This window comes from Phyllobates terribilis, unplaced genomic scaffold (assembly GCF_046119375.1).
Source record: "Phyllobates terribilis strain yellow unplaced genomic scaffold, ASM4611937v1 Scaffold_47__1_contigs__length_9908305, whole genome shotgun sequence".
In the NCBI taxonomy this organism is placed as follows: domain Eukaryota; kingdom Metazoa; phylum Chordata; class Amphibia; order Anura; family Dendrobatidae; genus Phyllobates; species Phyllobates terribilis.
The window spans coordinates 5,608,751-5,627,224 of NW_027362807.1; the positions used below are offsets into that span (position 1 = coordinate 5,608,751).

Below are 18,474 nucleotides of genomic sequence, written 5' to 3' on the forward strand. Positions count from 1 at the left end.
GATGAGTCTTCCATCAATTCGTCCTCCACTTCTTCCTGGGCTCCTGCACCTTCCTCACTAGTTTGGCTGCTACCATGCGCCCTGGTAAAACCATCTCCCCCACCCTCACATGCCTGCCGCCTTGGTGCTGCCGACCGTCTGGACCTTGCAGATGTTAGCCCTTCCGCATACAACTCCTCCTCCTCTACTTCCTCCACCTCCTCTTGTGCCACCACCTGACTCCGAATTCTGTTTAACATGTGCTCCAGCATGTAAATCACCGGAATAGTCATGCTGATAATGGCATCGTCAGCACTAAACATCTTCGTCGCCATTTCAAAACTGTGCAGAAGGGTGCATAGGTCCCTGATCTGAGACCACTCCTCCAGCGTGATTTGCCCCACCTCTGAATCTCGTTGGCCCAGGCTATACGTCAGAACGTATTGCACCAGGGCTTGTCGGTGCTGCCACAGTCGCTGCAACATGTGCAGAGTTGAATTCCACCGGGTAGGCACATCGCATTTTAGCCGGTGAAGTGGCAGGCCCAACGACTTCTGTAGAGATGTAAGTCGCTGAGCTGCGGGATGCGAACGGCGGAAGTGAGCACACAGCGACCGTGCCCTCTGCAGAAGGCCATCTAGTCTGGGATAGTGGGCTAAAAATTGCTGGACAACCAGGTTCAACACGTGAGCCATACAAGGCACGTGTGTGACATTGCCCCGGCGAAGGGCCGCACCCAGGTTTGCAGCATTGTCGCACACGGCCTTCCCTGGTTTCAGGTCCAGTGGAGACAACCATTCATGAAATTGGTTCTCCAGAGCTGACCACAACTCCTCAGCTGTGTGACTCACATTTCCCAGACATTTCAATGTAAAAACCGCCTGATGACGTTGAGCCCTACTGCCAGCATAGTAAGGAGGTGTGCAGGATCCCTTCTGCGCAGTTAGAAAGCTTGTGGCATGACCAGACAGGCTTTGGGTGCAGGTGGAAGACCGAGAGGAGGTTGAGGAGGCAGAAGCAGTGGAGGAACTTTGACATAAAGAGGATTGACGCACAACTCGTGGGGACGGCAAGACTTGAACAGCAGCCCCTTGTCCTGCTGTCACACAGTGCCCAGTCAGCGACATGTAACGCCCCTGTCCATGCCTACTCGTCCAAGTGTCTGTCGTGAAATGCACCCTGTCACACACAGAGTTTCTCAAAGAAGCGGTGATGTTGTGTGCGACATGCTGGTGGAGCGCAGGCACACCTTTCTTTGAGAAGTAGTGCCGACTGGGCATCTGGTACTGGGGCACTGCGACGGACATAAGGTCTCGAAAATCCTCTGTGTCCACCAGGCGGAAAGGCAGCATTTCTGTAGCCAAGAGCTTGCAGATGGTGAAATTCAACCTCTTAGCTTTCTCATGGCTAGGAGGAAATGGTCTTTTACTTGTCCACATCTGAGGGACCGAGGGCTGGCTATTGTGCTTAGACGGGGTTGATAAGGGTGTCCCCGGCAAACTGCCGGTCTGTGAGGAAGATGCAGGCGGACATGTTAGGTTGCCTTGATCCAAAGGTGGTGCTATCGATGTCGGACAGCGCTCAACACCAGCTGCTGTTACCACCTCCAAAGAAAATGATGACCTGCCAATCACGCTGGCTGTTGCGGGTAAAGAGGTGGCAGGTCTGCGCCCCAAAACAGGTGTGACTGCTGTCCCCCCAGTCACAGAGGATGAAGAGGCCGCGGATGCACAAGATATGGCAGACGGTGGTTGGCCCGGCCGGCTAGGCCGCATTGTAGCACACTGAGCTTCCCACTGCAACTTATGCTTCATGTCCATGTGCCGGTTCATGCATGAAGTACTCAAACTATGTATTTTTTGGCCTCTACTTAGCTTTTGCTGACAAATGTTACAGATAACACGAGTTGGGTCATCTTTATCGATCTGAAAAAATGCCCAGGCTATGCAAGGCTTAGCACCCATGCGACCTGAAGAGCCACCACGACTTGTGGTGAGAGGCAGAGTTGTGTTTGAGGATGCAGTTGTTGACGTGCTTCCAGTACTACGTCTCTGTCCAGGAAGGCGCAACCTGACCTCGTCGTCACTAGCATCTTCCTCCACCTCCTCTGCTGACCTCATCTCTTGGCTGACTGTGGGTTGACAGTAAGTGGGATCTCCAACCTCATCATCATCACCCTGTGTGTTATCACACCCGTCGTCCTCAGAGCCAACCTGTTCCTGCCCTGACAAAAAACTAAAGTTGTCGCTCCAATCAGGTATTTGAGTCTTATCATCGTCTTCCTCATTGTCTCCACCAACAGGAGTTACAGTTTGGGAATGAGGGTCTACATTATGGTCAGAACCTTCTGCGTCTGGTCCTGGATCCGACTCATAAAGATTCTGGGCATCAGTGCAGATCATTTCCTCGTCTGGATTCACAGAAGCGCTTGAGTCGACCTCTGATTCCCAGGCTATAGTATGAGTAAACAGCTCTGCAGACTCAACCATCTGTTCTACCTCATACTCAGACGGGCAGCTGGAGATTTGGGAGCTGTGAGGAAGCAAGTGCGATTTGGGTGACACCTTTGAGGACTGGAGTATTTGTGATGTTGAAGTTGATGTGGAGGAGAGCCCACTTAAAGGAGCACTTGATATCCGTTGAAGCACCTGCTGTTTTTGTGCCTCATCTGGAATTTGTAGCGATTGGCGTGGCCATAAGAAAGGGATCTTATCACATTGTCCGCTAAAAGAAGTAGACATTTTAGTTTGGCTGGAAGATGGTCTTTCTTCTGCAGATGTTACTGTTGCTTTAACACCTACCCCACGGACACAACCTTTTTTCCCCTTCCCAACACGCCTATTCCCCTTTCCACCAGCAGCAGGCCTTTTTCCACTCCTTTTGGTGGTTAACTAATTCACAACTCTGGAGTTGTTTGCACAAAAAAACAATGGATGGTAACCGAGCAGAGCTGAGTGGCCAAACTGTGGTATTAGGCCAAAACTATTGGCTGGGTTAGATGCAGAAAAAAATATATTCAGTTTGCAACCTGATGGAGGTCAGTATAGAAGGACTAATACAACAAGTCCCACACACAGCTAGAAGCCCAATATTTTTTCAGAGGTAGATGCAGAAAAAAATATATTCAGTTTGCAACCTGATGGAGGTCAGTATAGATGGACTAATACAACAAGTCCCACACACAGCTAGAAGCCCAAATATTTTTTCAGAGGTAGATGCAGAAAAAAATATATTCAGTTTGCAACCTGATGGAGGTCAGTATAGATGGACTAATACAACAAGTCCCACACACAGCTAGAAGCCCAATATTTTTTCAGAGGTAGATGCAGAAAAAAAAATATTCAGTTTGCAACCTGATGGAGGTCAGTATAGATGGACTAATACAACAAGTCCCACACACAGCTAGAAGCCCAATATTTTTTCAGAGCTAGATGCAGAAAAAAATATATTCAGTTTGCAACCTGATGGAGGTCAGTATAGATGGACTAATACAACAAGTCCCACACACAGCTAGAAGCCCAAATATTTTTTCAGAGGTACTGTAGATGCAGATAAAAATTACTTTGAATTTGCAACCTGATGGAGGTCAGTATAGATGGACTAATAGAGAAAGTCCGACACACTGCTAGAAGGCCAAATATTTTTTCAGAGCTAGATGCAGAAAAAAATATATTCAGTTTGCAACCTGATGGAGGTCAGTATAGATGGACTAATACAACAAGTCCCACACACAGCTAGAAGCCCAAATATTTTTTCAGAGGTACTGTAGATGCAGATAAAAATTAGTTTTAATTTGCAACCTGATGGAGGTCAGTATAGATGGACTAATAGAATGATGCTATGCCCAAAAGATTTTACTTCACTAGGTGCAGTAAAAAAATTGGTATTCTATACACAGGTGGTATATCTTGCAACACAGATAGGCTACTCCACTGACTAACACACTCTGCAATAGGCCAAAAAGGATTAGCTTTGCTAGATTCAGCCAAATGCTGTGAAAAAAACTTGCACAGCACTGGCACAGACCTGCCTGGCAAAAACTGATAGGAACTGATGTAACCTAGTCCTGAAAAGGACTCCAATTACAATTAGTCTTTACTCCCACAACCTATCTATTTAAGAGCACAGACCTCCCTGATAAAAGTCGTAGGAAATGCTGTAACCTAGTCCTTAAAAGGACTGCAATCACAACTATTCCCTACTCCCAAGCTATCTGTATATTTGTGCGAAAATTGGCTTGAAATTAACAAGGTATAGCGCACACAGCAACAGCGGTGCCGTCTAACACGCAGCTGCAGCAGTGAGAAAATGGTGGCGACGGGGAAAATGGCTTGGTCTTATAGGGCAAGGACATGTGACATACACTGCCAATGACACATGCCCTTGCTTGTGTGAAAAAAAGCACTTCGCTCCGTGTGTGCGCTGCTGATAGGCTGACAGATTGCACCTCCCCACTGCAAATGCGGGAAAGAGAAAAAAAAATGGAGATCTTCATTGTTCCTGCAGAGATCCATCCCCTGCCCCTCCCCCCACCCCGCTGTACACTCAAACTGCGTATTAACATTAATTTTCATCATTACTGAGAAAAAATCCAGTTATGATTTTGGTGCACGAACAGTTATCGAACATAACCTCGAACAGCCGAATTTTTATCAAATTGTTCGTGTTCGCCGAACGGCTCGAACACCGCCCAAAACAGCTCGAATTTGAGATTGGCGAACAGTTCGAGTAGAACAACACTCATCTCTATTTACAACTTAGAGGATCCACCTACACCCTGGGATTAGGAGACGCTGACCGTTACCTGCCCAGATCTGTAAACTACAAAGCCAAACGACAGCGTACGTAGAATGTGCTGACAAGTTAGAAAATCACTTGAAGAAAAATATTATGATGGGCCTGTAAGAGAAAGCGGAGGGTAATGATGCTGTTGGCTTCCTAGATCCCTGATATCTTATTGGATGAATCTACCTTCTCTCCCTTCTGTGCTGCTGAATGTGCTCATATGGTCCCTACAAGACCAGGTCCAGTCTTTCTGACCAAACTTGACTTTTATGATCGATAAAATTAAATGTACAGTGAGGGCCAAGTGTGAATTTCTGTATAATAATAGATTACTTTGGAATTTTTCACAAATGGCGCTTTACATGTGAAAAGAGGTTACCGACTGGTACAAGAGGAGAGAGGACCCTGCCCGTGAGGGCGCTCAAACAGTTTATAAGGGATGGGTGGGGATACAGTAGGTGAGGGTACAGCTGGTCGTGCAGCAATATGGTGGAGCGAGGGTTACTGGGGGTTGTAGGCTTGTCGGAAGAGGTGGGTCTTCAGCTTCCTTTTAAAGGTTTCAACAGTAGGTGAGAGTCTGATATGTTGGAGTACAGAGTTCAAGAGTAGGGGGGATGCACAGGAGAAATTTTGTATATGATTGTGGGAAGATGAGTTAAGATGGGAGTAGAGAAGGAGATCTTGTAAGGATCGAGGTTGCGTGCAGGTATGTACCAGGAGACTAGGTCCCAGATATATAGTATTTAAGAGACAGGTTGTGGATGGCTTTGCATGTCATGGTTATGGTTTTGAACTGGAGTCTCTGGGCAATGGGTGAGCCAGTGAAGGGATTTTATAGATTGCAATCTTATAGTAGATTGATATTGAAATGATAATAGGAAACAGATTAACTTTATAAGTTATTTTCCAACTTCTCTTGAATACGACAATCCCCTATATACGTATACGGTTGTACACTATTATCTGGGCACATGGCAGCTTAAGAAGAGAAAGAGCGGCATTTAGCTATTTAAATGTAGATCTTGCTGGAATAGTTTGCAGACTCAATGTATTGGAGTCACAAAAGATGGCTACCACAAACAGGCTTGGCACTATCTACTCCGTTTCCAGATTTCACAGATTGCTTTGTTCATCACTAGTGATGAGTGAGAACTAAAATGCTCGGGTACTCGTTGCTCTCGAGTTAAGCAAATTAGAATGCTCAGGTGCTCGGCCCGAGCAACGAGCCCAATGTAAGTTTATGGGAAACGCGAGCATTTGTCTGGCGCCCCCCCCCTCCCCAGAGGTCTGCTGGGGTTAGGGTTTTGAACTGGAGTCTCTGGGCAATGGGGAGCTAGTGAAGGGATTGACCCAGAGGAGAGGCCAGGGAATAGCGAGGGGACAAATGGATTCGTCGGGCAACAGAATTTAGAATAGATAGGAGGAATGCGAGTATGTAAGAAGGGAGGCCACAGAGCAGGAGGTTCCAGTTGTCGAGACGGGAGATGATGAGGGCGTGCATTAGTGTTTATGTAGATTCGTGGTTGAGGAATGTGCGGATCCGGGAGATTTTTTTTTACTTCGAGTCGGCATCCTCCTTACTCCCACCATTCCAATTTCCCTGAGACAACTGATCCCACACTTGGACACTTCGAATAGCTGTTTTGTTCATCTTTCCATTTATAGATTCTGGCCTTTCGCTCGGTCCGCTCGGAAGTCAAAAGAACTTGGATATGTGGTTTGAAGGAGAGATTAGAGTCCAGGGTTACCCCAAGAGCTGTTCACTTTTCCATTGATAGATTTGGGCCTCTCGCCCGGCCAGCTTCAAGCAGGGCAACAGAAGATCGCATGCAGCGATTTGAGCAGCCATGGTCACCCGAATGTGACAGTGGGAAAATGCAATTACTGTCGCAAGGGGTGGATAATGATGAGACACAATGGACAGAAAGTCAGGAGGAGAACCAGGGTGTGGAAGTGGAAGACGAAGCGGTGGACTATGAAGGCACTAACCCAACCTGGTAAGGGGACATGCAGAGCAAGAAAAGCTTCACATAGGGGGAGGGAGGCGTAGCACCACAACAGGCAGGAGCAAGCAGTGTGGTGGCCACAGACACAAGGCAGGCAACTGTTCCCTGGAATACCCACATGACGGAAGTTGCCAGTGCAAATATTATGTCTTCCCGAGACTGGTTCTTTTTTAAAGACTGTTTAGATAACCCCAAAATGGGCATTTGCAACATCTGCCAGGCCAGCATCAGTAAGAGCACCAAAACTAACAGCCTGACCACCAACAGCATGCTCAGGCACATGACAGAGGATTGCAGAGTTGTTGAAAGCTGTATCAGAGAACCTGATAGCTTGCACACGTACCATGCCTGGTCCATGTGCTCAACTTAGTGGTTCAGCGGTTTCTCAAAACCTACCTGGATCTGCCAGAGCGGCTTGTGAAAGTACTCCACGTGTGTGCCCATTTCAGAAAGTCAGCTACAGCTTCCGCCGCCCTGGCAGGGTTTCAGCAGCGGTTGCAGCTTCCAGTTCACCGACTGGTGTGTGATGTGACTACTCATTGGAAATCAACGTTGCAGATGTGTGGAATGATTTTGAGCAGCAGAGAGCAGTGCCCGTTGGCATTCAGGTCAGCCTCCGCACATAAGAGCTGATGAGTGGGCATGGATGTCTGACATTTGTGCCGTCCTCCAAAACTTTGAGGACTCCACCAAGATGGTGAGCGGCTATGACACAATAATTAGCGTCATCATGCAGGTGACATAAGCAAGTGAGTGATTTTCCACGTTGAATAAAGGATAGTTGTGTGTCAAATATGACTCCAAGACAGCAGGTGTGCCGAATGGGAGTTATAGTGGCACCAACTAAAGGAAATTGCAAAGTTAGGTATAGGTAGGTTAGTAAAAGTCAGGTATAGGTAGGTTAGTAGAGGGAGGAAACCAAAGGAGTTTATTGTTGGAGATATTAAGTTCAGGCTCTTGAAGAATTATATAAAAAAAATTCCTATCTGACAACGCTGGTGGCAGAGGTCACAGTTCCTTGGACAACCAAGGAATACAGGCAGGAGAGACACAAACCAGATGCAGCAGAGGTAGGGGAACGCTGTCAAAGGTCTGTGACAGTTTTCTCAGACCCTCCCAGTGCCCAGGCTCTAATAAACCTGGTACTCTGACAAGGAGGGAAAAGGTTTGGAAGATGCTGAAGGACTACCTTGGCGACTGTACCAGCATCCTCCATGATTCCTCTCTGTGCCTTACAACTGTTGGGTATCCAAGCTGGACCCAGTGCATGAACTGTCTCTCTACGCCTTGGAGGTCCTGGCGGCTAGCGTTTTGTCAGAGATGTTTTTTAATGCTGCTGGGGGCATTATAAATGATATAACTGATAGGCTCATCCGCCTGTCAACTGAAAATGCTGACAGGCTGACTTATCAAAATGAACAAGGGCTGGATTGGGCCAGACATCTCAACACCACCAGATGATAGGATCGAGCATAAACTCAAATCCAGTGGTTATTTTTTTGGGGTCTATTCCCATGCACCCCTTCACACCCAGACACCCTCCTTCTCCTCATCCTCCACCTCCATATTTCCATGACCACATACATTTTTAAGAGTGTTTCTAATTAGAGACGAGTGAATATTTCAACATTCGATTCAAATTATAATCACGGTTTTTGCAATATTCGCCAATATAATTGTCGAGTATTCGCCGAACATTGCCGAACGCCATTGGATTCAATGGGGGTCAAAACCAAACGCATACACAACACCTTCAAATGGGACCAAAAGCTGCAAAACACATCAATTTAGGGGCAGACAACAGGAAAGTGCTATCAATTGACCCACAGTACAAGTAGTATAATTATTATTCATTATTATAGCGCAATTTATTCCATGACGCTTTACATGTGAAAAGAGGTTAACGAGTGGTACAAGAGGAGAGAGGACCCTGCCCGTGAGTGCGCACAAACAGTCTATAAGGGATGGGTGAGGACACAGTAGGTGAGGGTACAGCTGGTCGTGCAGCAATATGGTGGAGCGAGGGTTACTGGGGGTTGTAGGCTTGTTGGAAGAGGTGGGTCTTCAGCTTCCTTTTAAAGGTTTCAACAGTAGGCGAGAGTCTGATATGTTGGAGTACAGAGTTCAGGAGTAGAGGGGATGCACAGGAGAAATCTTGTATATGATTGTGGGAAGATGAGTTAAGACGGGAGTAGAGAAGGAGATCTTGTAAGGATCGAGGTTGCGTGCAGGTACAGTACAGATCAAAAGTTTGGACACTCCTTCTCATTTAAAGATTTTTCTGTATTTTCATGACTATGAAAATTGCACATTCACACTGAAGGCATCAAAACTATGAATTAACACATGTGGAATTATATACTTAACAAAAAAGTGTGGAACAGCTGAAAATATGTCTTATATTCTAGGTTCTTCAAAGTAGCCACCTTTTGCTTTGATGACTGCTTTTCACACTCTTGGCATTCTCTTGATGAGCTTCAAGAGTTAGTCATCGGAAATGGTTTTCACTTCACAGGTGTGCCCTGTCAGGTTTAATAAGTGTGATTTCTTGCCTTATAAATGGGGTTGGGACCATCAGTGGTGTTGTGCAGAAGTCTGGTGGATACACAGCTAATAGTCCTACTGAATAGACTGTTAGAATTTGTATTATGGCAAGAAAAAAGCAGCTAAGTAAAGAAAAACGAGTGGCCATCATTACTTTAAGAAATGAAGGTCAGTCAGTGCGAAAAATTGGGCAAACTTTGAAAGTGTCCCCAAGTGCAGTTGCAAAAACCATCAAGCGCTACAAAGAAACTGGCTCACATGAGGACCACCCCAGGAAAGGAAGACCAAGAGTCACCTCTGCTTCTGAGGATAAGTTTATCTGAGTCACCAGCCTCAGAAATCGCAGGTTAACAGCAGCTCAGATTAGAGACCAGGTTAATGCCACACAGAGTTCTAGCAGCAGACACATCTCTTCAACAACTTTTAAGAGGAGACTTTGTGCAGCAGGCCTTCATGGTAAAATATCTGCTAGGAAACCACTGCTATGGACAGGAAACAAGCAGAAGAGACTTGTTTGGGCTAAAGAACACAATGAATGAACATTAGACCAGTGGAAATCTGTTCTTTAGTCTGAGTCCAAATTTGAGATCTTTGGTTCCAACCACCATGTCTTTGTGTGATGCAGAAAAGTTGAACTGATGGACTCTACATGCCTGGTTCCCACCGTGAAGCATGGAGGAGGAGGTGTGATGGTGTGAGGGTGCTTTGCTGGTGACACTGTTGGGGATTTATTCAAAATTGAAGGCATACTGAACCAGCATGGCTACCACAGCATCTTGCAGCGGCATGCTATTCCATCCGGTTTGCGTTTAGTTGTACCATTATTTATTTTTCAACAGGACAATGACCCCAAACACACCTCCAGGCTGTGTAAGGGCTATTTGACCAAGAAAGAGAGTGATGGGGTGCTACACCAGATGACCTGGCCTCCACAGTCACCAGATCTGAACCCAATCAAGATGGTTTGGGGTGAGCTGGACCACAGAGTGAAGGCAAAAGGTTTCTCAAGTGCTAAGCATCTCTGGGAACTCCTTCAAGATTGTTGGAAGATCATTTCCGGTGACTACTTCTTGAAGCTCATCGAGAGAATGCCAAGCGTGTGCAAACCAGTCATCAAAGCAAAAGGTGGCTACTTTGAAGAACCTAGAATATAAGACATATTTTCAGTTGTTTCACAGTTTTTTGTTAAGTATATAATTCTACATGTGTTAATTCATAGTTTTTATGCCTTCAGTGTGAATGTACAATTTTCATAGGCATGAAAATACAGAAAAATCTTTAAATGAGAAGGTGTGTCCAAACTTTTGGTCTGTACTGTAAGTACCAGGAGACTAGGTCCCAGATATATTTAAGAGACAGGTTGTGGATGGCTTTGCATGTCATGGTTATGGTTTTGAACTGGAGTCTCTGGGCAATGGGGGAGCCAGTGAAGGGATTTTATAGATTGCAATCTTATAGATTGCTGGAGCCAGTCCACAGTAAAAAAGCAACCATAGAATGTCCGGGAACCTTCCCACAGACTTCTTAGCCAGGGCTGCTTCTCGTCTGGGTTGGATGGGCCCACCAGAGAACCGGAAACTCCTCCAGTGGGCCCTGGCTTCTCCTTCAGGAGAGTTCATAGTGCAAACCTTGCAGGTCGTGATGATGATAGAGTTCACCATCTTATCACACACGACCATGCCTAGCTGTATGTTCAGCGGTGAGAGCCACAGATCTGCCTGTTGTGTTACAGCTTTCAACAACTCTGCACCGGTGTGTGTTTTATCATCTAAGCATTAAGCATATTATCTTCAGCACAGCCTGTTGCCGCTTGGCCAAGGCAGTGCTGCAGTGCTTCCAACTTGGGACTGATGTGGTCATTTCGGAGATGGAGGCCGAACAGGAGGAGGAGGGGGGTGCAGGAGCTGAACAATGTTATTACATTGAGGGTACATTAGCGAGTCTGGTTTTTATACAAAAGAAAGATCCTACTGTGTTTTTATTTTATTTATTTATTTATTTTTACGGCTCTTCAAATGTGTATTGGAGTGCGTCCTAATTTTTGGCAGCCCTTGAAATTGCTGCATATGCAATAACAGTGTAACATCCCTGGCGGCGTGCTTGCATAGTGCACCACCTCCCACTATGCAAGACCGCAATCTTACCTGTCAGTCCAGCCTGCAAACCGTGCTCCCGTTCATGCTGTGTGCATGTCTCTTGACTGACTGCTTAGGGTGGCGGCCCGGTTTCTTCCTGATTCTTATAGCTGCATTGGGCGCACCCCTAATGCGTCTCCAGCCTATTGCTGTGAGTCACTGGATATTTAAACCCCCTCCACCCAGGAGGTGCCTGAGCAACACTTTCACTCAGTTTGTCTTTGCAACTGTATTGCCAGGTCCTGTCCTGTTTCTAGTCTGTTTCCGCCATTCTGGGGGCTGCATACCCAGACCTGTTATCTCTGACTTCTAGTCTGTTTCCGCCACTCTGGGGGCTGTATACCCAGGCTCGTTCTTGTATCTCATTGCAGTAGCAGTTCCTGTCTGAACTGTATCCTAGCCTGTTACCTGTTTGTCTCTATGTCCGTACCTTCCCTTTTCCTGCAGTATCTGAACCTGCACCTAACTCCAACTCGTTGTCTTTGTACTTCTGTTTGTGAGTTTTGTGTCCACTCGCTACTTCATAGGAAGTACCTTGTGTGTATCTGGTTCTGCTTGTCCCTTTTCCCTTCCTCCGTATCTTCCTCCTGTGTTCTAGCCATCTTCCTGTATTTTCCAGTCTGTTCCATGTGAACAGAGCCCTGTCCTCTCTGCCTTGTCCACCGCACACGCGGTTTCGCTCCGCTCTGTCTTACCCACCGCTCCAGCGGTTTCTCTCTGCTCTGACTTGCCCACCGCTCCGGCGGCTTCCCTCTGCTCTGCCTTACCCACCGCTCCGGCGGCTTCTCTCTGCTCTGACTTGCCCACCTCTCTGGCGGCTTCTCTCTGCTCTGCCTTGCCCACCACTCCGGCGGCTTCTCTCTGCCCTGCCTTGCCCACCGCTCCGGCGGTTTCTCTCTGCTCTGCCTTGTCCACCGCACCTGCGGTTTCTCTCTGCTCTGCCTTGTCCACCGCTCTGGCTGTTCCGCTCTGCTCTGCCTTGCCCACCGCACCTGCGGTTTTTGCTCCGCTCTGCTTGCTCACCGCACCAGCAGTTCCTCTCTGCTCTGCCTTGTCTTCCGCTCCGGCGGTTTTGCTTTACTCTGCTTGTCTACTGCATCTGCGGCTCTGTACCTGTCTCCCAGTCTGTACTGGACCCTATCCATCCTGTGCTCCAACCTGCTAGTACCTCCCTGTGTGCACTCCAGCCGTGCTTGCCAGTATCTCCCTGTCTGCACTCCAGCCGTGCTTGCCAGTGCCCACCTGTCTGCATACCAGCCGTGCTTGCCAGTACCCACCTGTCTGCATACCATCCGTACTTGCCAATACCCACCTGCCTGTATGCCAGTCTAATCTGCCTGTTCCTGCATTCCCCGGTCTGGGTCAACAACTGTGACCGGGGTCTGACCTGGAGTCGCACCTGGTCCCTCTGCTCGGTTCTTCCTTGGTCCACGGAGTCGACTAAGCCGCCGTGCGACCTTGGTCGGATCGGGTTGATACTTAATTACGCCCCTCCAGGCACTCCTCTGTTCATGGTACAGTGGGATCACTAATCACGCTCACGCCAGTCAGTCCGGGCGCGAGCGTAACAAACAGTATTGGAGACACACTCTTTAAAAATGGAAAAGACAATTCAAATAGATTCTATATTCTAGAATATTAACTGTCTTATCTGAAATTCATTTACGGGTGAGGAATCGCAGTATGGATAGCGTATTACACCAATCCAGCCAGGTATTATTGCCTTATACTGCGTGCTGCTGGTGCTGCCCAAAAAATGTAAAATCTATTCTATTCCCTATCGATAATGCTGTTAGATGCATTAACAATAGGGACAGGTGCTGCTAGGTGGTATCATCAGCTCCAGATGAGTTCATTCTGGTCACGTAAATGTCTTCCACAGTCCATAATTTTTTTTTTAGTATTTCTTTGGCCTTATATACAAGTCATTACCCTGGAAAGAATGTTTCTTAACATTTTTTCTATTTTAGCTGGTTTTTTGTATGTTTTCTTTGTTGGCAGTGGTGTAATACATTGTTCACAGATTTTGTCAGCGGCCAACTGTGAATAGGTTTGAACCCACAACTGCAATTTTTTAAATAGAGTGTAATATTTGACACACTTACAAAAATTGCTGGATTATTAGGGCAGTCATATGGGATCACGTCTGATGGCCACAGTTTCAGGTAGTCGCCAAATAGTATGGTATTTGTCAGCGACCAACTATCAATTGGTTCAACAAAACTCTGCTGTCTAAATTTTAATAGTCTGATCATTGAAAAAAAAGTTTCTCTGCTTCCACAATACAGTAATGTGAATAAAATAAAAAAAATCTGGCTGTATTCTGCCAACAAGCAAATGGAGCAGTAAAATGGTGTACTCTGGATTACTTTTTAAGCAAATAATAAGGATTAAGATAAAAAAAAATTTTAGCCCTGGCCCCTGATACCTTGGGCTATATCTACGGATATCTGTAACAGCAGCAGCAGACAGAACGTGCAATGGACCCTCTTGTGCTGTATACACTACCACAAACCCTGACTGCCTGATTGCCTAACTCCTGCTATCACCACTGAATATATGCAGCTGGATTAGTCCTCAGAAGGACTGTTAGTTCAGATGAATATATATATTCCTGGAGTACCACTACCTATATCTAATTATTACACCGCCAATTCTGTCCCTCACACAGCAGCACCTCTCCCTACTCTGCCTGTTTCCGGGATAGACTGTGACGAGCCTAGTGTCATCAGGTCTTATATAGACCTGATGACGCTATGCGGCCAGCCAATCACTTTAATGCCACAACCAACATGGCTACGACAATACAGTGCGTGGCAGGAATCCCTGCATGTTCGTTGGCTCTCTAAAGAGCGTCAAACATGCAGGGCGGGGACCCCGAGCAAGCCGGAAATACTCGCCAAGCATGTCGAGCAGGTTGATGCTCGGGCGAGTACCAAGCAGTAGCGAGCATGGTCGCTCATCATTACTCACTACCCTTTATCCCCTCTACATGGATCTGGACTTACACAGAGACTCGTAGGCTTGGGCTAAAGTGTTACCTGCTGTTCTGGGGAGTGAGATGGGAAGAAGAATAGTCAGATATCCGGGTCAGAACAAGGGGGGAAGAGAAAATACAAAATCAGAAGACACGAGTAGTCCGTTTAATGGGCCGGGGTCACAACAGGAAACAAATACACAAGCCGGGAGCTGAGCACAGAGGACTGAACCAGAGGAGAACAAGACTGTATCTGGCAGCTTCCGGCAATATTCTTCCAGCTTCAGTTGGGTGCAGTGCTTTCCAAATGGCTGAAGCAGAGAGCAGATTACTTCAGCTGGACAGCACACACACCCATACTGCCAGACTGGATGGTACTAGAGGTCACAGGCACCCTAATTTTAGTAGCTTGACAGAGCCTGGGCAGCCCAGAGCTTCTGGTTCTGATGTCTCCTTCATCACCAGTGCTGCTTGCTAAATGAATAAGGCAGCTCCTGGTGACTGAATCAGTCGTCACAGAAGCAGATCCCAGAGGAGATGGTACACACCATTTGCAGAAGCCCTAATGTGACCAAAATGGCAAAAAACCATAGCAGTAGAAATCCCCATAAGTGACTCCATTTTGCACATTATAACCCTCAGTGAATTCATCTATAGGAATAGTGACTATATTGACTCCACAGCCACTTTGGAAATATACCATTTTATTACCCAACACAGAGTGCCCAGATTGTGCTCCTGGAGACACACTACACCGTAAATGAAGTGGGTTCTTCTCACTATAGTAATGCCGAATACATGGAGGCTAAATGTCGTTTGGGCACACTGCAAGGCTCAGAAACGAGAGGGAGATTTGACTTTGGGAGATCGGATATTGCTGGATTGGTTTATGGAAGCCATGTTGCTTTTCAAGAGCCTTTGAGCCACTAATAATGAGGAAACCTCCGTTTTTCCACTGACAGATGATGGACCTGAGTAGGGTCTTGTTTTTTGTGAGACGAGTATATATTTTTATTGATATTATTTTCTCCTACATTACATTGGTGGCTTTTTATTCCATATTTTGGAGGCAAAATGAACAAACAGTTGAACACCATGCACTACTGGTTCATGCTATGAGGTTTTCTATTAGACTGTGAACTGTCATCTTGGTGAATAATTCAATATTCTACATAACTTGACATTTTTACGGACAGTTTGAGTAGAAATGTTCAAAAATATTAATTTCAAGGATATTTTATTAAAAAATAATAATTGGTTTTATTCTTTGCAGTTGTCTGTACTAGGAGATCAGAGGAACAGCTGACATTTTTGATTTTTAAATCAGATGAGCTGGAGATCACACAGGATACAATTGAAGTGAATGCTATTACTCCTGAAATACCATCATCCCTTCACAGCAAAGATCGGTCATCTGATCCTTTGAAACAGGTCCTGTCTTCTGATTCATTGCTGACTACTAAGGAAAATCCAAGCCATAAAAGAACCATTAAAAAACGAACTGCTTTTAAAGCAAAGAAACCATTTTCATGTTCAGAACGTGTGAGATTTTTTAACAAGAAATCGCAACTTGTTAGTCACCAGAGAACTCACACAGGGGAGAAGATCTTTTCATGTTCAGAATGTGGAAAATGTTTTGTAGATAAATCAACTCTTGTTACACATCAAAGAAGTCACACAAGGAAGAAGCCTTTTTCATGTTCAGAATGTGGAAAATGTTTTGTAGGGAAATCACACCTTGTTAGACACCAGAGACTTCACACAGGGGAGAAGCCATATTCATGTTCAGAATGTGGGAAATGTTTTGTAGGTAAATCAATTCTTCTTGCACATCAGAGAATTCACACCGGGGAGGAACTGTATTCTTGTTTAGAATGTGGGAAATTTTTTATCTGGAAATCGTATCTTGTTAAACACCAGAGAATTCACACAGGGGTTAAGCCATTTTCATGTTCAGAATGTGGAAAATGTTTTGTGAATACATCATCTCTTATTAGTCACCAGAGAAGTCACACAGGGGAGAGGCCTTTTTCCTGTTCAGAATGTGGGAAATATTTTACACAGAAATCAAGTTTGGTTCTACACCAGAGAAGTCACATGGGAGAGAAGCTTTTTTTCTGTTCAGAATGTGGGAAATATTTTACATAGAAATCACGTTTTGTTCAGCACCAGAGAACTCACACAGGGGAGAAGCCTTTTTCCTGTTCAGAATGTGGGAAATGTTTTAACTATAAATCATATCTTGTTAGTCACCAAAGAACTCACACAGGGGAGAAGCCTTTTTCATGTTCAGATTGTGGAAAATGTTTTAATCAGAAACCGCATCTTGATAGACACCGAAGAAACCACAAAGGGGAGAAGCCTTTTTCATGTTCAGAATGTGGAAAATGTTTTAACCATAAATCATATCTTGTTAGTCACCAAAGAACTCACACAGGGGAAAAGCCTTTTTCATGTTCAGATTGTGGGAAATGTTTTAACCAGAAATTGCATCTTGATAGACACCAGAGAACCCACACAGGTGAGAAGCCTTTTTCATGTTCAGAATGCGGAAAATGTTTTATCCAAAAATCATATCTTGTTAGTCACCAAAGAGCTCACACAGAAGAGAAGCCTTTTTCATGTTTAGAATGTGAGAAATGTTTTGCAAAGAAGTCACAGCTTATTAAACATCAGAGAACTCACACAGGGGAGAAGCCTTTTTTATGTTCAGATTGTGGGAAATGTTATAACCAGAAATCGCATCTTGATAGACACCAGAGAACCCACACAGAAGAGAAGCCTTTTTCATGTTTAGAATGTGAGAAATGTTTTGCAAAGAAATCACAGCTTTTTAAACATCAGAGAACTCACACAGGGGAGAAGCCTTTTTCATGTTCAGAATGTGGAAAATGTTTTGTAGTGAAATCACACCTTGTTAAACACCACAGACTTCACACAGGGGAGACCTGTATAAATCCTGAAGGTAAAACTAGAGAAGACAACTCGGACCTGGCTCCCTGAAAGGCTGTCGAGTGTATCATGTACCTCCTAAGGAACCATGCAGCATAGGAAGAAACCTAAGCAGTACACTTATTGGACTGGCCTAGATATTCAGAAGTAGGACCAGAACTCCAAGCAGAATCCACTAAAGACTATCAGCAGCAGCGAAGACCAGCAGGGGGAAGATTTAACTAGTAGGACAGGCAAGATAACAAATGAAAAACAATTGCTATTCGAAATGAATGGACAAAGGCAAATGGTAATCAGCACCCATACAGGTACAGAACCTGCTGTGGCTCCGTGGACAGAGACGCCAACAGAAAAGAACAGGACCGCCGATCAAATCCCGAGGCATGACCGTTTTATACAGAAATCAAATATTATCACACATCAAGGAACTTACACAGGGGATAAACTATATTCTTGTTTAGAATGTGGGACATTTTTTAACTGGAGATTACATCTTGCTAGACGCCAGAGCAGTCACACAGAAAAGAAGCCTTTTCCATGTTCAGAATGTGGGAAATGTTTTACACAGAAATCAAGTTTTGTTGTTTTGTTCAGTACTAGAGAACTCACACAGGGGAGAAGCCTTTTTCATGTTCAGATTGTGGAAAATGTTTTAACCAAAAATTCAATTTTGTTAAGCACAAGAGAACTCACACAGGGGAGAAGCCTTTTTCATGTTTAGAATGTGAGAAATGTTTTGTAGAGAAATCGCAGCTTAAGCTTATTAAACATCAGAGAGCCCACACAGGGGAGAAGTCTTTTTTTTGTTCAGAATGTGGGAAATGTTTTGTGAAGAAATCATTTCTTCTTAGTCACCAGAGAATTCACACATGGAAGAAGCCTTTTTCATGTTCAGAATGTTGGAAATGTTTTAACCGAAAATTGTATCTTACATAGTAACATAGTTTTTAAGGTTGAAGGAAGACTAAGTCCATCTAGTTCAACCCATAGCCTAACTTGTTGATCCAGAGGAAGGCAAAAAAAACCCATGTGGCAAACACTAAGCTCCACATTGGGGAAAAAAATTCCTTCCCGACTCCATACGACAATCAGACTA

At 45.2% G+C, this 18,474-nt stretch overlaps 1 protein-coding gene across 1 annotated transcript in view; it reads left to right on the forward strand.

Moving 5' to 3' along the window:
- Positions 1 to 18,254, forward strand: part of LOC141191597 (uncharacterized) — a 56,008-nt gene extending 37,754 nt beyond the window's left edge. Inside the window, exons 7-8 of the mRNA XM_073661527.1 lie at positions 15,987 to 16,562; positions 16,593 to 18,254. Of these exons, the coding sequence (XP_073517628.1) occupies positions 15,987 to 16,562; positions 16,593 to 17,429 (1,413 nt within the window). The 3' untranslated portion in view covers positions 17,430 to 18,254. The remainder of the gene's footprint in view (positions 1 to 15,986; positions 16,563 to 16,592) is intronic.
- Positions 18,255 to 18,474: the final 220 nt, after the last annotated feature.